This window comes from Solanum stenotomum, chromosome 8, assembly GCF_019186545.1.
Source record: "Solanum stenotomum isolate F172 chromosome 8, ASM1918654v1, whole genome shotgun sequence".
NCBI classification, from domain to species: domain Eukaryota; kingdom Viridiplantae; phylum Streptophyta; class Magnoliopsida; order Solanales; family Solanaceae; genus Solanum; species Solanum stenotomum.
In genome coordinates this window covers 38,957,029-38,982,810 of record NC_064289.1, presented here as the reverse complement: position 1 = coordinate 38,982,810, position 25,782 = coordinate 38,957,029, and the positions used below count along the sequence as shown (strand labels likewise).

At 40.9% G+C, this 25,782-nt stretch overlaps 1 protein-coding gene across 1 annotated transcript; it reads right to left on the bottom strand.

Annotated features, from left to right (window-relative positions):
• Nucleotides 1-24,897: 24,897 nt before the first annotated feature.
• On the bottom strand, nucleotides 24,898-25,416 carry LOC125873770 (uncharacterized). Its single transcript, XM_049554631.1, has one exon. It carries the CDS (start codon nucleotides 25,414-25,416, stop codon nucleotides 24,898-24,900), a length of 519 nt encoding a protein of 172 aa, XP_049410588.1.
• Between the last annotated feature and the right edge of the window lie 366 nt (nucleotides 25,417-25,782).

Here is a 25,782-nt window from a genome sequence, read left to right as displayed (position 1 = left end):
ATTGGTCCGCTGATCCAGGGAAGAGTTCCACTGACCGTAGATCAGTCTACGAACCGTAGGTCCCTTTCGTGGATGACCATTGTAGCCTCTGTCAGAAATTTTCTTAGGACTTTGTTACTGTTCGTTTATAGTCTAAAGTTTTTTGGTTAGTTGTTTAGCTTTAGTTTTGGCACTAATATAGATTCCACAGGTACGATAGCACCCAAAAAATTAGTCACCTACTCAAAACAAGGCAAGTCAAAATCTGTTGCTCCTAGCTTCAGGTTAATCGATGAGGACACAGACGCGGAAAGAGATCTAGCATACGTTCCTCCCAACACAAGGACTTGTCCCACTGTACCTTGAGCCACCAGAGGCACCCCCCGAAAGGTGATTCCCGACGTAGTCACTGTCTCCCAGTCTGATGAGGAGCACACACTGATTAGGTCCCCAACTGGGGTTGCTTTTAGTTTAGCTCGTCTGGCTCCGAGTCTACCCATGTTTCGTGCTCTAAGTACAGGCATTCTTCAGGATCTGAGTCTGCCCATGCTTCGGGGTCCAACGCCAAGTCAGCCATAGGGTCCAGCCAGAATGAACAAGCAGCCTCATCTGATGAGGCCACTAGCTCAGAGTCAGTACCCATACCAAGGAATGTGAACCCTACTCCAGTGGCCGGTGAGCCAAACAGATGGTGTGTTAAGGGCCAATGGCAAATCTATCGAGATGCCAAGATGATTAATGATAAAGAGAAGATGGCCCGAATTGTTATAGAGGAGCGCAGAGTCCTCACAAGGAACTTGCGCACTGTCCCCGACATTCACCAGCTTTTCAACCTTCACAAGTTTGACTGGATGGCTCGAGACCCAGGGACGTATAGCGAGGAGATTGTGCGGGAGTTCCACGCCTCCTATGCTGCCATACTACGTGGGTCGATCTCCAAGAAATTAATGCCCTTAACCCAAGATCCTGTCACGTCCACTATGGTCCGAGGTTGTCCGGTAGACATATCACAGGCTACCATCAGCCGCTTTCTCTGTGGGCCTACCACAGGTCACACTTGGTCACTAAACACAGCGGAGTTTCATTACAGATGGGATATCATGCGGAGGGGTGCTTTCCAAAGGAATGTTGAGCAGCGAAAGGCTGCTATACTATTGTTGGCTAAGTATATTGTTGCTGATGGGGAGCATGCAGAGTGGGTCGCCACACCACGTTTGGGTATCCGGAAGGCCACATTAAATTTCGCGGCCAAGTTCTTCTGGTTGTTGGTGCGTAACAAGGTGTCACCGACAAAAGCTGATAACCAACTCACTTGGGACAGAGCAGTCATGGGTGCAGCATTAGTAGCAGGAGTGGAGATTGACTTTGCCCGCATACTGCTGGCAGAGATTCATAAGAGGGCATTCAAGACCTCCACTACTTACCCCTTTCCATGTTTGATTTTTCAATTGTGTAGGGACTCTGGAGTGCTGATCTGGCATTGTGATAGGTTTATCCACCCTACCAGGGCTTTGGATATAGGACTCATCCGATATGAGGCAAATGTGGCGGCACCTCGTAGAGAGCCCCAGGTTGGGGTACCTTCCTTGGGCGCAAATCTTCCAGACACGGTGGGGCAGGCACAGGGCGGTGACCCCATTGTACCAGATCACTCTGATACTGTCCTGGCCTCCTCTTCTAAGGCCCCTAGCATGACTCCTAGTTCATCTCGGTCCACACCACATTTAGGAGCTACTGTTATCCCATTGGCCAGAGTTCAAAAATTAGAGGCTTAGATGGCCACATTGCTGCATCACATTCAGCCTTGGATTCAAAAGTCTATAGCCGAGTCCGAGGCCAGAATGGAGCGAAGGATGGAGGGCATGATGGATCGGAAGGTCCAGGCCATTAAGAAGCTTCTTGATGCTTTTGAATTGCGAGTCCTTGAGCGACTAGCCCCTACCATAGACCTATCCTTTTTTCAGGCTGAATTAGCCAGTCTCCGGGCCGACGTTGATGCCATTCTTGTCACCCCTACAGTTGAGCCTCAGGCTGCACCTACTGTACTGGTTGATGATACGGTGCTGGATGTTTTATTCAGTGGGGCCGCCTAGGAAAAGTCTACGCCTACACATACCAAAGGTAAGACGCACCGTTCTAGTTACACTGAGGAGGGAAAAGTTCAAAAGAGACAACGTAGGCAGGAGAAGGAGGTTAGGAAGGCCTCGATTTTAGATGAAGAGTTGCGCCAGCAGAGGATGTGTGAGAGTATTATAGGGGTATCAAATTCTGCCCTAGTTGTAGAGGTCCCGATTATTGTGAGGGACATTGTGAGCACTACTAAGGGTGACCCAACTATTATTCCAGTGGGCTCCGAGAAACCGGACCCACCTGCTTGTTGATGATTCACCGACGCTATGCGCCACAGGTTTGCTTCACCCAATCCACTTTATTTTTCTGCTTTTGTATGGATTGGGGACAATCGTATCTATTTTTGTTGGGGGTGGGGTAAATGCATTGTGAGTGATAGGGTGAAGTCTGAGTAACCCAACTCATAGATCCTCTCATGGGGTTTTCTTTCTTGTGTTGAACCGACATGTGTTAGGATCGCTTGTCTAGAAGCATGAAATAGAAAGAAACATGATGGCTTAAATATATATATATATATATATATATATATGATACGCGTCAGATTTTATGATGTGTGATAAAATTTGTAGTCTACGATTAGCTGAATGTGTTGGCTCTGTGTGTGATATGATAGTTAATTAACTTGATGACATGACTTAAGCTGAAACTTGAACTGGCTAATATGATAATCTGATAATGAAACTATGTGCCAAGAGTGTGTGAGAATAGTTTAGTGTTCAAATAGTTTTTGTGCGAAAGTAGAACTTGCCCGATTAGTCCTGCTAAGACTCAACAATCTAGAGGTTAGGAAGTGCTCATAGGCCATTGTTCAGATAAGTCAGCAAATTGCCTGAAAGAAGGATCCGACCAAATGAAACAAATGCACCCTTTGATCCAAATACTTTGAGCCTAAAATAATACCATTTGTTTCTAAACCCAGAACTCACCTTCCTATAATCGACTATGTTGGCCCCAATCCCTCCTTGGACATGTGCACCTCGACCAAGGCCAAAATCCTAAGTTGAGGGTGGCTAATGTGAAAAAGTAATTTCAATCTTGGCCCTGACCCGACATCGGGTATTGTGCACCTCAACCAATGGAAAATCTATAAGTTGAGAGTTTCTATGAAAGAGGAAACCAAAAGAAAATGGGTATGAAAAGAGTTTGATGTTGAAAAAGAGAGGAAAGGATGTGAGTTGTTGGAAGCTAAAAGAAAAACCAAATAAAAGTAAAAAGAGCTACAAATTTTAAAGTAACATCTGTGTTTGAAGAAAATCAAGGGAAAGAAGGTAAAACGGTAGGATGGCAAAAATAGGGCAAAAAGAGGTTGAAAGCCTAGTGTAATGTCAAGGAGGGAAGAAAGTACTAAGAAGTACCCAAATGTACCACACCTAACCCTCAGCCTACGTTACAAGCCAAGAAAGCCCTATAGTGATCCTAGCGTCTAGTTTGGAGAGTCTACACAGTGAAAAAAAGGTCAAGACTATGGTACTGAGCACTAACTGTACTTGAAGTTATTTCTGAGTGTGAGTGTTGAATGAATCCTTGTACTCAAATTCATCAGTCATTGTGCGAAGAAAAAAAAAGGGATTTCGTTTGAAGTAAGGACACTTAGTACATTGTCGGAGAGTTGGTACCTTGGTGATAGTGAAACAATGTATGTTGTGTGTTGGTTGGTCAATCGTTGTCATGGTTTGATCCGCATGAATTAGCTTATCGAGTCTAAGAGAACAAATTTTGTACCCACAAAGAGAGTGGGGTAGAAAGCCATGTGATTGCTTGTGTTTGAAATGCAAGTGTCGTTTAGAGTCTTAGTGCGTCGCTCGAGGACAAACAGTGAATTTAAGTTGAGGGTGTTGATATACCGTGAGTTTACGGTATTTCTAATACATTTCACTTACAAGTTATGTGTGTCTAGGGCCTTTTTGGATTGGTTTTTATGTGTTTTTATCATGTTTTGTAAGAAAGACGTTTAGGCACAAAAGTAAAGGGACAACTGAAATAACTGCAGAAAGGGCACCTACAGAGCTGATCTACGGACCGTAGGTCCAGTGACGCTCCGTAGGTGATGGTCGTAGATCAGCAGGCAAGACATGGAAGGAAAATCAGGGAAATCTGACAGAGTGTGGAACCACAGTAGCGATTTATGGTCCGTAGATCAGCAGGCAAGACATGGAAGGAAAATCAGGGAAATCTGACATAGTATTGAACCACGGTAGCGATTGATGGTCCGTAGATTGATCTACGGACCGTACTGTTGATCCGTAGATTTATACTGCGAGGGTTCCAATACCTGATTTTTGAAGATTCCAAGTATGGAGCTACGGAAGGGAATTGACGGACCGTAGATCGATCTACGATCCGTACTGCACGTCCGTCGTTTGCTTCAAAGAAGATGATTTTTGGAGGCTGAAATATTTTCTAAGTCCTGGCCGATGGAAGGGAGTCACGGACCGTAGATCCATTGACCGTCCATGAGTCAGTCTTGTGGAATGAAGACGCGTGCCTGAACAAACTTTCCTTAATTTCTTTCCCTTTTAATGTAGGACTTGTTTTCTATAAATAGGGCATGTAAACCATGTTTTTGGGGGTTAGACTTTATTACTTTTGTTTTACTTTGTGACTTGGGAACTAATTTTGCTACCCGAGTAATTTTTTATTTCCAAAGGTTCATTTTTGAAGATTTTGTTTGAAATTTGAGTTGAATTTCTGGGTTTATTTTTCTCAACTACGTAAGTTCATAATTCTTTCATCTAAAATAATGAATTGTGTTCATATGATTATGGGTAACTAAACTCCACAACTAGGGCTGTGGGATCCATGTGCGATTAACAAAGTATGAATAGTAAATAAGCAATTCTTGAATAGTGTTTTGCATGCATTGATAATTCTTTCGTTCAAAAGTCTTTTTAACGAGTGCACACGTTAGAACTTTCCTTATTGCTACTTGCCGGACCAAGGAGGTAATCAACAAGAAAATAATTATCAAACATAGATTTAGTGTGACACTATCTAATAGACTAGTGTCGATTGGTGCGAAGTAATAACTAAGCCAAACATCGATTATGATGTCTAATATGAGGTAAAGGTAAGGGTTAGTAAATTATACACACGTAGCCGGACCAAGGTGCGGGGTGAAATTCTCTAGATGCCGGACCAAGGTTTTAGAGATACCTACCTTATCACTTTGCATGTAATACACTAGGACAAGATTGCTATTACTAGGATTATTAAGTTATGAGCTTGTGGTGAACACGTATACCCTAGTTAATTTTCTCATCTTGATAACAACAAAAATTGACTTTTTTTTACTTATTACTTACTGAATTATTACTATTTGTTTCACAAATCCCCCCTTTTTATTACTTGTTTCTGGAAGTACTTTAACTAAATGAATACAGGTGTAAGTTAAAGTTAAGCCTAAACATGTTTCCTCGTGGGACTGACCCCAACCTACAAGTTAGATTCTTTACTCGATAACGATCGCTTATTCTTCTTTAGGGAGGTGTAATTTGAGCGTATCAAGCATGAAATAAAACACTCATGAACAACATGCATCTCTGCCACGAAGAGTCTACGATTTGGACTCATTTAGAGCTTCATTTTGATAAATTTAATGTCCTCAAATTCAAATTTTGTCTCAATAGCTAATGAAAACCCTTCAGATATAGGTATTTGGAGTTATAGACAAAGCATGGACACTATTAGACAAAAATGAACAAACAAAGCTTACGGAATGAAGAAAAGAAGACCAGATGATCGATAATGTCCTTCGGCAAATCGCCAATATCATTCAGCGAATTACCAATTCGGCAAGATACCTCCTAAAGTTCAAAATGCTGGAGCTAAAATAGGGGTAAATTCACCGAGCAACAACCATATTCGGCGTATCACCGATCTAGTCAGCGAAGGACAACCAGGTCGCCAAAAGTATGAAAGAAGATGCAAGCAAGTGCAGATAGGTGAGATGGAAGGATAATGGGTGAATCGCGGAGTCATTTGGCCATCCCAACCTAGATTACCTAAAGTCACAGTAGCCAGACCAAGAAAAAGTGAAAAATAAAGGTGAGATAAAGAGCAATCGATGATTCGCCAATCCGTTAGCTATACCCAACTTACTTCGTCGAGTAGTCTTCGGAAGTGACATTTTAGACTTGTTTAAATTAGTCTTGGCTAGAGAGATAAATTCATTCAGAAAATGAGGAAAGAATTACTTATAGAGAAAACACTACCAGAAGGTTTAGTGAGTGATTTTAGCAAGATATTGAGAGAGATTTTGTAAGAGATAAGATTATCAATTGAATTTCATCTATAATTCTAATTTTTTACCCAACTATGGGAGTGGTAATTAAAGTTGATCTTCTTATTTTTGAGATGAGTGGCTAAAACCCTTTACTTGGGGTTTTGATCAGGAAGCCAATTGTTGAATTTACTTAGTGGGTGTTTGTTAATTGCGAAGAATGGTGCTAATTTGAAATGGGTCTAAGTTGTTGCTCTGTTTCGAGATTGAATTACTTTACTTCGTGTATCAATTTTAGTGTTGTGCACTTGCTCGAGAGAGAGAGATGTGGAACCAATGTGGAAATCTTAGCGTCCTTAGTAGTGGGTTTCCGTAGTTTAGAGTGAAACAAGTGACCCTTCCTTTGTATCCATATGGAGAGAGTGGATTTGATGAGGGTAAACAACTGGCTCAAAATGGCCCCAACTCATGTAGTTGGGTTATTATACTAAAGAACGATCGTTGGCATTTAGTATTGGATGAAATGCCACTTGATACATTAATCAAAATGGCACCGCTGCGCATTACTTAGAATTCTTTGATTGAAGATTTGACACTCTAAAAATTCATTGGCTGTAGTTGAAGTAGTTTTGGCTTCTTTGTGTTGGTAATGGTTGGGCTACATAGAAGTGAACATGAGTTAAGAAGAGATGAATGAAAGCCGAGCAGGTCATCGATAAGGTATAGATGACATCAATAGTGTCTACAACCCAGCTCAATCGGGTGGGATGGGTGCAATTTGTATCCCACAAACTGATTAGAGTGCGATGTTTGAAGTCACTAGCACAACTCTTCATCTTCTCCAAATGAGGGGAATATATGGAGGGCTAGATCACGAAAACCCGTATGAGCATGTAAGAAATTTTACTGAGGTTTGCAACCCTTTTCATTCAAAAATGTGTCTTAAGAGTCAATTCGGCTATGGTTATTCGCATTGTTCTTAATAGGAGATGCTAATAAATGGTTAGCCGAGTTACCAAACAATTCCATCACATCATGGGAGGAGCTGGCTGTAGCATTTAACACGAGATTCTTTCCTCCATCAAGGATGATGAAACTTAGAGAAGAAATTCAATGTTTCAAGTGACGAGAGGGGGAACGCATCCATGAAACGTGGGTGAGATTCAAGAAGCTCCTACTTAAATGCCCAACTCATAGGCTACCAAATGATTTGTTACTTCAATATTTCTACCGGAGTCTAGATTCGGTTAATAAAGGAGTTGCTGATCAATTGGTACGAGGAGGAATAATGTTACAACCATTTGTGGTAGCTTCGTTTCTTTTGGTTGAAATGACTAGGATAAACCAAGCATGGTACACACAAGAGGATCAGTTCTCACCATTTCATTTTCGATTAACGCAAGAACAACTTTATAAAGAGAAAGAGAGGGATGAGAACATTAAAAAGATGTTAATTCCAATGGAATTTCTATAACAGCACATGATGGGGATATGTGGAGTGCTTAGAGTTGAGGAGACTTCTTCTTCCGGTTACTCAATCCTGAGGGAGAATCAAGGTTGGAACTTCAAGAGGTACGAGGAGGGTTTCCACCCACGCTATCTATAGCAAGGTGGAAATCAAGGCTGGAACTATCATAAGGGAGAAGAACAAACGAGATATTATCAAGATTAGGCTGAGCAAAATGATTATTAAAGAAGGGAAGATGATTATGAGGAGAACCATACTCACTCAACTGAAAATCCAAAATCTAAAAGGAGTGCAGGTAGTCGTCGGGTGAATGACTTGTTGTCACGCATAGATGACAAAGTTGAAGGTTCGGATGATTTGTTGAAAAAGATGAAAGATACCTTTTTATCATTGAACAATGAAGTGAACTCTCATGCTGACGCCATCAAGACACTCGAAGGACAACTTAGTTTATTATCAGCTCTATTTAAAGCAAATATAAAAAGGGGATGTGACGATAGAGGGTTGGCTGTAGTTACTTGTAGAGGAAAGGTGGCAATAGGTAATGTGATGGGAAATGAAGATGCTCAAAAACATGAAGAAGGTGAGGCATAGAGGAGCAAGAGTTGCTTATTCATTAAAACATCGCCAAAGAACAACAAAAGGAAGTGGAACAACACGTTCAAATTTCAAAAGTCATGCAACCCTTACCCAAAATACCTCCACCATTTCCCCAATGACTAATGAAGAAAAATGAAGATGAGAAGTTCAAAAAGTTCTCATTAGTGTTCAAGACACTATCAATCAACCTCCCCCTTGTGGAAGAATTATTGGAAATGCTGGGCTACGCCAAGTTCATGAAAGAGTTAGTTACAAAGAAGAGGAGTTTGGATTTTGAGACAATTGAAGTTTCCCATAGTTGTAGTGCATTTATGACTAAGGAGATGATCAAAAAGAGAGAAGATCCCGGGGTATTCACTATTCCTTGCACCATAGGCATGCTCCAATTAACTAAATCTTTATGCGATTTGGGAGAAAGCATCAACTTAATGCCCTATACGATATACAAACAACTTGGGTTGGGTGAACCGAAAGCAACCACAATGAGACTCCTGATGGCAGGCCGTTCAAAGAAACATCCTGTTGGGATACTTCATCACATCTTGGTAAAGGTCGATCTATTCATCTTTCCGGTTGATTTTGTTATTTTAGATTATGAAATAGATGACGAAATTCCCATTATCTTGGGAAGGCCATTCTTGGGAACTGAAAGAGCATTGGTAGATGTTAAAAGTAGAAAATTAAAGTTTCAGGTGAACGAAGATGAAATAACCTTTATTGATAAAGCGGTAGCTAGTGTAAGCTATATGATGTACATAAATGAACCCCTTGAAGTTGTACTCGCTAATCGTGATGAATCTGAAGTTCAGGGCTATGAGGAAGTTGTAGCTACCATGTCGGGATTAAGAGGAAATTCAAAGAATCCAATCAAGTTTGATAATGACCTAAAAAATAGAGAGAGTCCTCCCGCAAAGCCATCAATAGAAGAACAACCTAATTTGGAATTGAAAGCTCTTCCCTCTCATCTCCAATACACTTTCTTGGGGGAAAATAACACTTTACCATTGATAATTGCATCTAACTTGCTTGAATGGCAGGTGAAATTTCTCCTTCTAGTGTTGCGAAAACATATAAAAACTATAGTATGGTCCATCGCTGATATAGTAGGCATTCCTCCCAGTATTTGCACTCAAAATTTTTTTCTTGATAATGAGTGTAAGCCTAGTGTCGAGCATCAACGGAAAGTAAACCCACCAATGCAAGAACTGGTAAAAAAGGAGACCACCAAGAGGTTGGACGCATGTGTGATCCACCCTTTTGCAGATAGCAAATGGGTAAGCCAGGTGCAATTTGTACAGAAAAATGGAGGTATCACCATAATCCTAAATGTAAAGGGAGTGCTTGTGCCGACTAGACCGGTGATTGGGTGAAGAGTATGAATAGATAATCGAAAGCTAAATTTGTGGACTGAAAATGATCACTTTCCACTGTCTTTTATGGATCAAATACTTGATCGGCTATCAGAGAGGAGTTGGTATTGCTTTCTAGATGGTACTCCGATTACAACCAAATCTCTATTGTGCCGGAAGACCTAGAGAAAACCACCTTAACATGCCCTTATGGAACAATTGCGTTAAAAAGAATGCCATTTGGACTATGTAATACACCGATGACATTTCAGCATTGCATGTTATCCACTTTTGCAGATATGGTAGAAGACTCTGTAGAGGAATTCATGGATGACTTTTCAGTCGTAGGGGATACATTTGAAGAATGGTTTGCACACTTGGGGCAAGTACTCTAAAGATGAATGGAAACAAACCTGGTTCTGAATTGGGAGAAATGTCATTTCACGGTGAAGCAAGGCATAGATCTTGGGCACTAGATGTCATGAAAGGGACTGGAAGTCGATAAGGCAAAAATTGAGGTGATTGGGAAACTACATCCACTGATTTCAGTGAAGGGTGTTGGTAGTTTCTTGGGACATGTCGGTTTCTACCAGAGGTTCATCAAGGACTACTCAAAGATTGCACACCCCATGTGCAAACTCTTTGAGAAGGAAGTGAATTTTTATTTTGATGACGTTTGTATGGCGGCATTTCTATGCTTGAAAGAAAAATTAGTATCCACCCTAGTCATTATTTACCCAGATTGGTCCGAATCTTTCGAAGTGATGTGTGATGCTGGTGGCACGGCATTGGGTGTGTTATTGGGGCAAAATTGCAACAAGCTTTTGCACCCAATTTATTATGCAAGCAAGACTCTAAATAGTGCTCAATGTAACTATACCGTTACTGAACAAGAGTTTCTTGGGGTAGTTTATGCTTTTTAGAAATTTCGGGCATACTTGTTAGGCAATAAAGTGATTTTTCAGACTGATCATGCTGCAATTTATTACTTGATGGCAAAGAAGAATGCAAAACCAAGGTTTATAAGGTGGGTGATACTACTAAAAGAATTTGACTTTGAGGTCAAAGATAGAAAAGGTTGCGAAAATCGGGCGGCTAACCACTTATCGAGGTTGGAGGGCAAGGATAATGATGAGCCTTAGGTTGACATAGATGATTCCTTTCCCGATGAACAAGTGTTTGCAATATCCTTTGAAAAAGCCCTGGTATGCAGATTTCGCAAATTACATTGTGTGCGGACTAATGCCGGATGATCTGAACGTCTACCAATGAAAAGGGTTCATGTTCGATGTTAAAAAGCACTTCTAGGATGAACCATACTTGTTTTGAGAGTGTGCATATCATATCATTAGAAGGAATGTTCCGGAAGAAGAGGCGGTAGGAATTCTCTATGCTTGTCATGCCTCTCTAGTTGGAGGCCACTATAGCAGCGTGCGTTAAGTCGCTAAAGTTCTCCAAAGTGGATATTACTGTCCATCCCCCTACAAGGATGCACATGAATTTGTAAAGAAATACACTCAAAGTCATAAGCAAGGTGGATTGTGTAAAAGGAACGAGTTAACCCTTACTCCTATTTTAGAAGTGGAACTATTTGATGTTTGGGGAATCGATTTCATGGGCCCCTTTGTGAGCTCGTTTGGTAATAAGTATATCTTGGTGGTTGTGGACTATGTTTCCAAATAGGTGGAGGCTGTTGCACTTCCAAACAATGAAGGAAAAAGTGTCGTCCAATTTCTGAAACGCTACATCTTTGCGAGATTTGGCGCTCCTGGGACAATTATTAGTGATGGGGGATCCCACTTTTGTAACAAGTGCTTCTCTGCTGCATTAAGCAAGTATGAGTTGAAACACAAAGTAGCAATCCCATATCATCCCAAAACAAGTGGCCAGGTTGAAGTGTCAAACCGGGAAATCAAAAACATCTTGGCCAAGACAGTGAATGCCAACAAAACCAATTCATCTTGAAAGCTCGATGACGCAGTATGGCCATATCAGACCGCTTACAAAACACCTATTGGGATGTATCTATATCAACTAGTTTTTGGTAAATCTTGCCATCTACCGGTTGAGTTGGAACACAATGCATTGTGGGCATTGAAAGCTTTAAATAAAGATTGAACAAAGACCTCAAGGGTGAGAGTGGATCAGTTAAATGAATTGGATGAATTCAGATTCAGAGTTTATGAAAGTTCAGCCCTTTACAAGGTAAAAATGAAGAAATGGAATGATTCTAAAATACTTAGGAGGGAGTTTAGAATGGGAGATTGGGTGTTACTAAACAATTCCCGACTTAGACTCTTTCCAGGAAAGCTCAAGTCAAAATGCTCAGGACCATTTAGAGTGACAAGAGTATTCACCAATGGTGCCATAGAAGTTGAGGGTCAAGAGGGACCTACATTTAAGGTTAATAGGCAACACTTAAAGTTATATGCCAGGAGATTTCATTAATTGATGTGGTGTACTTGGAAGATGCTTGAGAGGATTTCCACGTTATGCCACGACGTTAAATAAGGCGCTTCTTGGGAGGCAACCCAAGTGTTAGTGTTTTGAATAATGTGTGTTAATTTTGCAGGAGTAGGGATCATGAGTGAGACAAATGTCTTTAATAACCTTCTAGATCCAAGAAACTTCTGATATCTGTAGGAGGGGTAGGTCTGTGCCATTGTTTCACTTCTTCTATTTTCTGGGAATTCACTCGGAACCCTTCGCTTGATACTATATGCCCAAGGAAAGCAACTGATTGTAACCAAAACTCGCACTTGTTAAATTTTGTGAATTATTGGAGATCCTTGAGAATTTGAGGACAACCCTCAAATGACTCGCATGTTCTTCCTCATTCCTAGAGTAAATGTGGTTATCATCAATATAGACGATAACGAACAAGGCCAAATACTACTTGAACACTCTATTCATCAAGTCCAAAAAAACTACAGGAGCATTGGCTAGTCCAAAAGATATAATTATGAATTCATAATGACCATACCGAGTTTTGAAGGCTTTCTTCGGAATGTCACTATCTCTGACTTTAAGTTAATGATTACCCTATTTGACGTCTATCTTTGAGAAATGACTAGCACCCTGAAGTTAGTCAAAAAAGTCATCAATCCTAGGGATGGGATACTTATTCTTGATTGCACCTTCTAAGATAACCATCTTTTTTCTTTACGAACAACACTGATGCACCCTATGGTGAAATACTAGGTCTGATGAAGCCCTTATATAGAAGGTCTTTCAACTGCTCATTCAATCTCTTAAGCTTAACTGGGCCCATTATATAAGGAGAAATAGAGATAGGATGGGTATCTGGAAGGAAATCAATTTGAAAGGTGATTTTCCTATAGGAAGGAACTCTGGGAAGATCTTCTAGAAACATTTCTGGGAACTCATTAACCACAGGAATTGACTCACGAGTTGGGGTTTTGGAGCTTGAATCCTTAACCTGAACTAGATGATAGAGATAACTATTAGAGATCATCTTTCTGGCCTTAAGGTAAGAAATGAATCGACCCATATGCGCTAAGCTACTACCCTTCCATTTTAAGATTGGTTCATTTGGAAACTGAAAATGAACAATCCTAGTTCTACAATCGACTGAGGCGTAAAAGGAATGTAACCAATCCATGCCTAGAATGACATCAAAGTGTACCATTTTTAACTCTACAAGATTTCTTGAGGTGACTTTATAAGAGACTCTGACAGGGCAATTTCTGTATACCCGTCTAGCTATAACTAGGTCACCGATTGGAGTATAGACTAACAAGGGTTCTAAGAGAGTTTCTAGCTAAGGAGTTACAAATGACAAAGTAACCCCTGGATCTAACAACGCATAAACATCAAGATCAAAGACTCATAACGTACCAGTGACTAAATCAGGAGAATCTTCCTGATCCTGGCGAGCCTGGAGAGCATACAACTTGTTTTGGTGCTGGCCGCTACTTGTACCAGATGAGTTACCCTACTAAGTCAGGCGACCTGCTGGTGCTGCTGAGGTTGTGGACTAAGCTCTACCATTATTACCTCCTTGACCCTGTCTGGAAGTACAATCTTTCAACTTATGACCAGACTGACCACACCCAAAACATCCTTTCTTTCTTGCAAGGCACTTGCCCGAATGGTTCTTACCATACTTAGGGCAAGTTGGGTAATTTTTGGTACCTGAAACACTTCCCTGAGACTTAGAGCCTAATGCCCTACCTTTTTGATCTTGTTTGAACTTGGAGGATGGAACACTAGTTGATGAAGGTGCTGGAGTTGAAGACTTCTACTGATACTGCGAGCGATTTCCACCACCCGATTTCTATTGAGAATAGTCAAAGTTGCCTGTCCTATCTTTCTTGTTTTCTTTTGCCTGTTCCCTAACCTTATCACCCTCAACCTATTGAGCATGAGTCACGATCATAGAGATGTTCATATTTTCAAGTAACATGGCATTTCTACACTCTGTTTTCATCAAGTCTAACACTCTATATAGAAACTTATTCATCTGAGCCCTAGAATCAGCAACCATGTGAGGAGCATACCTAGAGAGTTGGGTAAACTTGAGCCCATACTCTTGGACTGTCATGTTACCTTGTCTCAAGTTCATAAATTCCTGAGCCTTTGCCTCCCTTAGCTCTTTTGGGAAAAACATGTCCAGAAAGATCTCACTAAAGCAAGCCAAAGTGATATGAGTTGTATTTGAACCACTGTTCTCTTTCCATTGAGTATACCATATATGAGCCACATCCTTGAGTTGGTTCGATGATTATTGAACCCGATCATTCGCAGTTACTTGCATCAATTCAAAGATATTCTTGACCTCATCAATGAAATTTTAGGTATCCTCACCTACTTGCAATCCTAAGAATTCTGATGGATTCATCCTAACAATTTCGTACTCTAGTTGCAGCTGACCCAACATTTGTATTTTCCTTATCTGGAACCTGCTGATTGTTCTTATTGGCCACACTCTGAGCCAAGATCTGAATGGCATTCCAAAACTCTTCATTTGAAACTTTTTGATCTGGGACTGGTGGAGCTGCGTTTGCAGTCCTGGAATTCGCATTCCTGGCATTAACTCTACGAGGAGGCATGGTCTGCAACGTAGAATGTGGAGTTAGAACAAAATTAGATCATACCTTATGAACGATATGAGTAACAAGAAAATGAAGATCTTTCCTAAAACACTTTGTAGCCTCCCTCTCATTAGATGTGGTGAGCACTACACACCTATGAAAAGGACTCTACCTAGTGCGGCTTTGATACGCTCAAATTACACCTCCCTAAAGAAGTATAAGTGATCGTTATCAAGTAAAGAACCCAACTTAGATGTTGGGGTCAATCCCACGAGGAATATGGTTTAGACTTAAACTTAACCATGATTATATTCTTTTAGTCAACGTATTTCCGAAACAAGTAATTAAAGGGGGAATGGGGATTTGTGTAACAAATGCTTGTTTGTAGTTAAGTAACAAGAGAGCAGGATTCAACTTTGTTGTTATCAAAGAGAGAAAATAATTAGGGTGTACGTGTTCCCCATAAGCTCATGATGCGGTAATCCTAGTAATAGTAATCGTTTCCTTGTGTATTACATGCAAAGTGATAAGTTAGGTATCTCTAATTTCTTGGTCCGACAACTAGAGAATTTCACCACGCACCTTGGTCTAGCTACGTGTGTATAATTTACTAACCATTACCTTTACCTCATATTAGATATCACATCAATGTATGACTTAGTTTTCACCCTCGCACCAATTGACATTAGACTATTAGATAGTATCACACTAAATCTATGGTGATAATTCTTTTCTATTAACTACCTCCTTGGTCCGGGAAGTAGTAACAAGGTAAGTTCTAACACGTGCACTCGTTAAAAAGACTTCTGAACGAAAGACTTATCAATCCATGCAATAACACTATTCAAGAATTACATAGTTACTATTCATACATTGTTAATTGCTCATGGTTCCCACAACCGTAGTTGTGAATTTAGTTACCCATAGTAGCAAGAGCACAATTCATATTTTTCGATAAAGAAATCATGAACTTATGTAATAAGAAGAATAAACCTAGAATCTCAACTTGAATTTCAAAGTCAAAATCTTCAAAACGAACTTAGTAAATCAAGAATTGCTAAACTTGCAAGTTAATCTCCAAAGCCAAAAACTAGAACTAAAATAATAAGGTCTAACCCCCAAAAACGAGGTTTACATGCCTTATATATAGAAAAACAGGTCCAACTAAAAAGGAAGAGAAAGAAGGGAATAAAGTTTCTCGACGCGGTTTTTAATTGGCGAGGCTGACCTACGGACCGTGAACTGACCAACGGTCCGTAGGTCCCTTCCGTGGTTTGGGACTTACGCAAATTTCAACTTCATAAATCTCCAATCTCTCAGCCACAGTCGATGGATCAGTAGGATGGACCGTGACTCTATTCATGGTCCTTAGATCCTCCTCCGTAGTTTCATACTTAGACTTTTGAAATTAGGTACTAAAACCACTTTCTATGAAGTATATGACGGAACTACAGGACGGCCCGTAGGTTGATCTACAGTCCGTTACTTGTAACCGTGGTGCCACACATAGTCAAGAATTCTCTGATTTTCCTCTTGGCCTTGCCCATCGAACTACGCCCTTCACCTACGGACCGTGACTGGACCTACGATTGTCTCCTAACTCCCACGTCCGTAGGTGGCTTTTTTGTAACTTTCTTCAGTTGTCTCCTAACTCCCACGTCTGAACTTATTTCTTGCAAACATGATAAAAAGACATTAATACCAATACAAACACACACAACTCTTAAGTGAAATGTATTACAAATATCGTAAACTCACGGTATATCAACACCCTTAACTTAAATTCCTTGTTTGTCCACAAGCGACGCACTAAGACTCTAACTTGTATAGAAGTAAGTATTCAAGCACAAACAATCACATGGCTCTCTATCCCTACTCTCATTTTGAGTGCAATATTTTCTCTTAGACTCAACAAGCTAACTCATGCGGATCAAAATATAACAAAGATTGACAAATCAGAACACAACATACACTATTTTTCTATCACCAAGGTACTAACTTTCCGACAATGTAACTAGTTCCCTTACTTCAAACGACATACCTTTTTCATGCAATGAATATGATTTTGAGTACAAGGATTTACTCAACACTCACGCTCAGAAGTAATTTCAAGTACAGTTAGTGCTCAATACCATAGGCTTGCCGTTATTTTCACTACATAGACTCTCCAAACTAGTTGCTAGGCTCACTATAGGACTTTTCTTAGCATGAAACATAGGATGAGGGTCAGATGTGGTACATTTAGGTACTTTTTAGTAACTTTCTGCCCTGCTTGACAATACATTGGCTATTAACCTCTTCCTTGACCTATTTTTTTGCAACTTTTCATCTCTATTTCTTTTCCTTAACTCTTTTCAACCAAAGATGTGACTTTTGATTTTTTTACTCTTATTTCGCGCTTTCTTCTTTTTCATTTATTTCTTTCAAGAAATTTTTCATGCACAAAGTCACATCCACTTTCATACTTTTTTTTTCTTTTCAACACTAAACTCTTTTCATACCCTTTTTTCATTTGGTTTTCTTTTTAGATAGCCACCCTCAACTTATGGATTTTGCGTTGGCTGAGGTGCACAATGTCCGATGTCGGACCTGGGCCACGAGCAAGTTGACTTTTAGGCTAAGCAATCCTCAACTTTGAGTTTTGGCCTAAGTCAAGGTGCACATGTCCAAGGAGGGATCGGGGCTAAGACAATGTTCTTAAGGGATGGTGAGTTAGGTGAATCAAAAGAATCGGTCAATTTTTGGCTCAAATATCTGGATCAAAGGGAATAATGCTACCATTTGGTTAGATCATTTTAGGATTAAGTGGAATAATTTGAACAATGGCCTATGATCATTTCCTAACTTGTAGGCTAGATTATCCTAGCAGGAACAACGGGATAAGTTCTAGATTGGCATAAAAACTGTTTGAACAATCAACCATTCTCACACACTCTTGGCACATAGTTTCATTATAAGATTACCTATTTCAAGTTTTAGCTTAAGTCATGATATCATGTCTTACTCAGAGCCAACACATTCAACTCATTCTAGCCTACAGATTTTAGCACATATCACAATATTTGGATTGGTATCATTTTTCATTCATAATTATGCCATCATGCTTCATTCTTTCTCATGCTTCTACACATACACTCCTAACACATGCCAGTTCAACAGAAATTAAAAATAGTCTCTTGAGGAGAAAGAACAGAGGCAAGAAAACACCAAAGAGAGGATTATGAGTTGGGATACTCAAACTTCACCCTATCACTCATAATACAGTTACCCCACCCACACAAAAAATAGTGCAATTGTCCCCAATGTACAAAAAAGAAAGAATAAATAATCGGCTGAAGTAAACCTGTGGCGCATAAGCGCCGAAGGATTCAATAGGCGGGTGGCTCCGGTTTCCCGAAGCCTGTTGGAACAACACATGGGTCACCCTTAGTAGTGCATAGATCACCTAACACAGCACCATCAATAGTGTTATCAATCACTCTAATTGCACCATTAGTGGTGCTAACATCATCTCCCACATCAGTAATAGCCTCTTTGTTGGGTTTAGAACTCGAGGCTCCAAGAGCACTCTCACTAACCTTTTACTGGCGCAATTCCTCATCCACAATGGATGTTTTCCTAGCCTGCTCATTCTGCTAGTGTTCCTGCTTCTTTGCTTGAGCATCCTTAGTAGTGTCAGAATTGTGACTAGAGCAGTGCCTCTTCCCACTAGCACGGGTGGGCTCGGGCTGTGCTACATCATCTTTGAATAAAGCATCAACCACAATATCATCAACTAATGCAATAGGTGCACACTATGTCTGATCTTTCAGCGGGGCACTGATGGCATCAAGGTTGGCCTTGAGACTATCTAACTAGATCCGAAAAGAGGAGAGATCTATGACGGGGGCTGGTCGTGCGATGACCCTCAACTCGAAGGCTTCCAGGCACTTATGAACGGCCTGCACCTTCCTGTCCATCAAAATCTCCATCCTAACCTCAAACTCTGCAATAGACCACTTTCTCACATGTTGGAGCTGCGTGGCCATCTGAGCCTGTGATTTCTAAACTCGAAACAAGGGCATGACATCAACTCCTGAAGATTGGGTGGCAGTTGATGATCTAGGGTTCCGACTAGCAGCCGGAGATGGGGATCATCTATGTGGGCTAGAGGGGCAGGATCCTCAACTCGCATCTCTTCCATATCAACCACTAAATTTGCTCCTAATAGCGGCACCGCAATCTGTGGACCACGTCACAGGCCAGCTATATTGGCCTCATCCCGAATAAGGCTGATATCAAAGGTCCTGGTCACGTGTACCAATTGTCACAATACTAGATAGGCACCCCAGAATCCTTGCACACCTGGAAGATCGTACATGAGAAGGATAAAGTGGTGGTGATCCTGAATGACCTCTCATGGATCTCTGACAACAACATGTGGGAATAGTGGATCTCGAACCCAGCTATCAATGTCGTAACCATCACTGCTTTATCCCAAGTAAGCACATTATTAGCCTTAGTGGGTGGCCTTCAAATTGAGGGTGACCTTTTGAATACCCAAGCGTGGTGTGCTGACCCACTCCACACGCTCTCTATCCATAGCTATGTGCCTAGCCAACCAAAGTAATACGGCGTCCCTCTGCTCTGCATTCCTCTGGAATGCTCCACTCCTCACAATGTCCCAACGGTAGTCAAATTTGCAGGTGTTGAGTACCCACTTGTTGCCCGGACCGTAGAGGAATCGACTAATGGTGATCTGCGATATCTCCACCAAAAAGCCTTGGACTAAAGTAGAATTGAGAGGATCCTGGGCTATGGTCTTGGACCTCTTGGTAATAAAACCACAGAGTGTGGTAGTATAAGAGGCAAACAATTCTACCATTATCTCCTCGCTATAGGTCCAAGGATTCCGATCCATACAATCGAAGTTGTGTTTCTGATAAAGCCGGTGGATGTCGGGTATGGTATGTAGGCTCCTCGTGAAAACTCTGCGCTCTTCAATGATATGCCGGGCCTTTTTTCACTCTTCATTTAACATCGAGGCATTCCTGTATATCTTCCATTGACCCACAATGCACCACCTATTTGGCTCCTCAGCAACCAAAGCAAGGTCGGTGTTTGATGGCACTAGAGCCCCCACCCCCCACCCGAACTAGTAGCCTCATTAGACGAGGCAGCTCGGCCATATGAACTCGAGCCTGTGGCAGATCAAGAAGCAGACCATGCAGTAGAGGCAGAGTCAGAACCGGAAGTAGACCCAGCCGGTGCGAGGAACATATTCGGGGTCTTTCTCAACATCAGTATCCTCCTTGATTAGCCGACGGGTTGGTGCCGTTGATTTGGATCTACCCTTGATGGCTAGAGCTTTCTTTGGGGAAATGGTACTTGTGGAGGAAGAATTAGTACTAATATAACCTAACAACACACTAAAAAAAAGTAGAACAAAGAACGAACCAAACGAAAAACTAAAAAAATTTCAGACAGAGGCTTTAGTGTCCACCTACTGTGGGTACAGACTATCTGTGGATCCCTTCTTTAGGTCAGAAGTCCCCAAAACTTTGGCTCGGATTGGAACCACAAATGTGCAAAACGGTCCATAGATTGACCTACGGACCGTAGACGGGATCTCGTGGACCAGGTCTGTGCCAAGTATCAGACATTCTTCTATTCTAAACCAATTATTTTTAATCAATTCAAACAACAGGTCTTAATCTAATGATGCATTTCAACACAATTTATGCTAGTTCGTCATCCCAAGAGTTCCAATTACTCAACTGTTTTATAGATATTACCTATGAGACTAGAAACCCTAAGTAGAATCTTGCATTTAGACTCTTATTTCACTGATTTAAAATAATACAAAGACAACACAATCAAAATCTATCGTCCCAAGGGTTAATTTTAGTTTAACATACAATTTCATACAATCAACAACCCAAGGTCAAGATCCACTTCCTTCATTTCTATAACAACAATGAACCAAAATTCAAAGTGAAGGGAAAGTTGATTACATTACAAGCAAAGGAAATGGGTGATGGTGTGATTACTTTAGACGTCCAACAACTTCTACTTAGCCTTTTTACTCCGAACTCGGACACCGAAACCTCTGGGAATGGGGAATGAAGGAATTTGGGAGAGATGAGGGTGAATTGGGAATATGGGGTAATGAAGGTGGAGTGATTAATGGGATACGGTGGTAATATGAAGGTTTTTGGGAGATGATACATTACAAAAATGGTTTTGGTGAATGTTTACACAATGGGGGGTTTTATGTAAAAGAGGTCTGGGTCGGGTCAGACAGAGCTAGGGTTTGGACCCATGAGACCCCTTCTACGGTCCGTGGGTCAACCTAAGGACTGTAGATGGGGTCCTTAGGTGACTTACACACTTAAAACATTTTAGGAAACATACCTGGGATCTACGACTACCATTCACGGTCCGTAGTTGGACCTACGGACAGTCGATGGTCTCTGTAGACCTTTGCACTAGACATTTTCTGCAGATTTTGCTTTTCGTCCCTGCACATGTAGCAACCATTAGGCCTTTTTTTTTTACTTTTTCTGATCACTTTTTAGACACGGAACCTATGCTATATGTAGCCAACACCAACCAAAAATAAAACACCTATCTAAAGGAATAAAGAAAAGCAAAAAAACAAAGAAAACTACTAAATTGAAAAGAAAAACCTATAGTTGGCTAGATTGTACCTCTTGGGTTGCCTCCCAAGCAGCACTTGATTTAATGTTGCGGAATGACGCAGAACTCTTAATTACTCAGACTTCATCAAGATAGTAGGACTCAACAACTTCTTGCACACTTTCCGCGTTTCCTAGATAGACCTTGATCCTTTGCCTGTTTACTTTGAACCTTGTTCCCTCACTGTTCTCAAGCTCGACCGCAACATGTGGGAGCACTTGCCTGACTAAGAATGACCCGATCCACTTGGACTTGAGCTTGCCCGGAACAAGTGCAACCTAGAGTTGAATAGAAGCACAAGATCACCCACAACAAATTCTCGCTTTTCAATCCTTTGATCATGAAGCACATGTAAGTCACTCATTCTCTGATTCGATGCGGCACCCCAATCCAAATTTGGCTTCTTTAGTGCCTACACGGCCTTATGCTCTAGCTCTACCGGCAAATGGCAAGACTTTCCATATACAAGTTGGTAGGGGGACATACCTATGGGAATCTTGAATGTAGTGTGATAGATCCATAGATCATCATCAAGCTTCCTTGACCAATCTGTTCTATTAGCATTCACAGTGTTTGCCAAAATCTGCTTGATCTCTCTGTTGGAAACTTCAACTTGCCCTCTAGACTGCGGATGGTAATGAGTGACTACATTATGGAGGATGCCATATTTATCAAGTAACAGCTTGAACAACTTATTACAAAAATGGGAACATCCATTGCTGATAATCGCCCTAGGTGTACCAAATATGGAGAAGATATTATTTTTCAAGAATGCAATGACACTTTTACCTTCATTGTTGGGAAGCACAATTGCTTCCACCCACTTCGACACATAATCAACCGTAACAAGAATATACTTCATCCCATGGGAACTGACAAATGGACCCAGAAAGTCAATTCCCCATACATCAAACAACTCTATCACCAACATAAGATACAAAGAAAGCTCTTGCCTCTTTGAGATTCCTCCTTCTCTTTGGCAACGGTGACAAAACTTTTCGAATTCATGGTGGATGGTAGGCCAGTAATGCCCACACTGTAAAAATTTTATGCGCAGTCCGAATACCACTTTGATACCCAGTAATAGGCGATGAATGGCATACCTCTAGAATACTGAACATCTCGACCTCGGGAACACAACAATGAATAATCCCATCAGCACAACTAAGATACAATTAAGGCTCATCCAAGAAGAACTTCTTCATATCATGCATAAACTTTTTCCTTTGGTGAAAAGACAAATATGATAACACCAGATCACTTTTCAAGTAGTTAGCAAAGTCTGCGAACCAAGGAATCAAATCATGAGAAGCAGTCAATACTTGTTCACTGGAAAAGCATCATTAATTTCAGTCCTATCACCAAGCTTTAGCATAGCTTCTTTCTTGAATCTAGACAAGTGATCGGCAACGTGATATTATGTTCCCTTTCTATCTTTCACCATAAAGTCAAACTCTTGTAGCAACAACACCTATCTAATCAATCTCAGTTTTGCATTCTTCTTAGCCATCAAATACCTCAATGCAGAATGGTCAGTATGCACAATGACCTTAGTACCAAGCAAGTAGGATAGAAATTTCTAGAATGTGAAAACAACTGCAAGAAGCTCCTGTTCAGTCACTGTATAGTTCTTTTGAGCCATATTTAGAGCTTTGCTAGCATAGTAAATAGGATGAAGAATCTTCTCTAGCCTCTGTCCCAATACCACACCAAGCGTCACTCCACTCACATCACACATTACCTCAAACGGTTGTCCCCAATCCGGTGAAATAATGATAGGTGCAGTAACTAACTTCTCCTTCAACTCTCCAAACGCTCTCAAAAAAGCATAATCAAAATCAAACTTATACTCCTTTTCGAGCAGTTTGCACAATGGATGTGCAATTTTGAAGATATCCTTGATGAACCTCCTATAGAAACATGCATGCCCAAGAAAACTTCTAACACCTTTAACAGAGATAGGTGGTGGAAGCTTTTCTATTACCTCAACTTTCGCTCTATCAACTTCTATACCCTTCTCAAAAATCCGATGACCCAGAACTATCCTTTCTTTCATCATGAAGTGGCACTTCTCTTAATTGAGCACAAGATTGAACTCTTCACACTTTTTAAGTACTTGGGCCAAATGGTCCACACAACGATCAAAATAGTAACCTACCAAAAAGAAATCATCCATAAATACCTCGATAGTGTCCTCCACCATATCAGAAAATATCGATATCATACAACGCTTGAATGTTGCAGGAGCATTAAACAACCCAAATGACATCCGTTTGAAGGCGAAAGTCCCATAAGGCCAAGTGAAGGTAGTCTTCTCATGATATTTCGGATCTATGTAAATCTGATTGTAGCCCGAATAACCATCAAGAAGGCAATACCAACCCTTACCAGCAAGTCGATCCAACATTTGATACATGAACGACATAGGGAAGTGGCCATTTTCTGTCCAAGCATTCAATTTCTGGTAGTCCATGCAGACTCTCATCCAGTCATAGGCCGCATCAGAACAAGCTCGTTTCTCTCATTAGGTACCACAGTAATCCCACCTTTCTTGGGCAGACAATGAATAAGACACACCCAATTACTATCTTGAATGGGATAATTAACTCCAACATCCAGCCACTTGATGATTTCATTCTTAACTACATCTTGCATAGGCGGATTTAGTCTTCTCTGGTGCTCAATACTAGGCTTTTGATCTGGAATGAGTTGAATTTTATGAGAGCAAATATCAGGAGGAATCCCAATAATGTTCACGATAGACCACCCAATAGCTCGCTTGAACCTCTTCAACATGGAAACCAATGCATCTACTTGTGCCACATTCAAATCTGCGGCAATGATGACCGATAAAGTACCGTCTCTCCCCAAGAATACATACCTCAACTATGATGGCAGAGCCTTAAGCTCCAATTTTGGTGCCTCCTCAACAGATAGTCTAGGAGGTGGAGAATCATAATTCATCATGTGTAACTCCAATCTCTTTAGATTGGAACGGAATTCAAACCTATCATGTGCGGTGACCGATTCATCATAGTCTTCAAACCCATCACCATCAAAGTTCATCATTACCGCTGCTAGTGCATCAACACCCAACCTTTCTTCAATGGGCACCTCAGAACCACTCTGTACAATATGTGTCACCATAGATACTGATTTTAGCTCACTACTCTGCTTTATGGACCTAGAGATATTGACAGTTGCCTCTTCATTGTTCAGCCTGAACTTCATCTGCTTGTTTTCCATATCAACCAAGGCGCGCCTAGTGGCAAGAAATGGTTTCCCTAGGATGATAGGAACCTAAAAATCAACATCATAGTCAAGAATCACAAAATCCGCCGAAAAGATAAACGACTCCACCTTCACTAGTACATCATGGAGCACACAAATGGGTTTCTTCACAGTTCTATCAGCCAAGAGCTATCGCATCGCTGTCGGTTTTTGATCCCCTAATCCCAACTTCTTGTAAATAGACAATGGAATCAGATTGATACTAGCATCCGAATCGCACAATGCCTTGACAAAATGTAGCAACCCAATGGTACAATGAATAGTGAAAGCAGCAGGATCATCCTTCTTTTGCACAAGGGACCTTGTAGCAATAACATTACAATGTTGTGACTTATCATCATCTTCAAAACTCACGGCCCACTTTTTAGTTACTAAGTCCTTCATAAACTTTGCATACCCAGGCATTTGCTCCAAATATTCTATCAATGGCACAATGATGAAGAGTTGCTTCAACATACTAATAAACCTGTGGTATTTGCCTTCTTCAGTCTTCTTCACTAGCCTCTGTGGGAAAGGAGGTGGAGGTCCAGGCATTGGAATAACTTTCTGAGTTATCTCCGCTTCCTTCTTTGTTGCATTCTCGAGCTCTTCATTTACCTCAATCACATCATCATTTTTACTAGCCTCAATTTCAACCACAGACGACATCGGTGGATGAATGGTCTACTTACTCCCTCGAGTAGTGACTGTCATACAATGCCCATCATTCTTTGAATTTTGGATGGTGTTGCTGGGAAGTGTGCCAGGTTGATGTGGGTTTACTATAGTAGACAACTGAGTCATATGTTGCTCAAGATTCTTGATTGACACTGCATGGGCATCAACTTTTTGACCAATATCAGACAAGTCATTTCGTATCTCTTTAACATTATCATCAGTCGAATCAAACGTCTTCATCATCTTTTGCATCATATGCTCAATACGTGACATAATACCTCCAGCTTCCCTATTACCAGATTCCCGATTTTGAGGAGGAACATAAGGCGCAACCCAATTTTTTTGGTTGCCATAGGT

Bases quoted from the DNA above. Each gene is read 5' to 3' on its own strand.
- LOC125873770 (XM_049554631.1), bottom strand. From the start codon at position 25,416: ATGTCGTCTGTGGTTGAAATTGAGGCTAGTAAAAATGATGATGTGATT.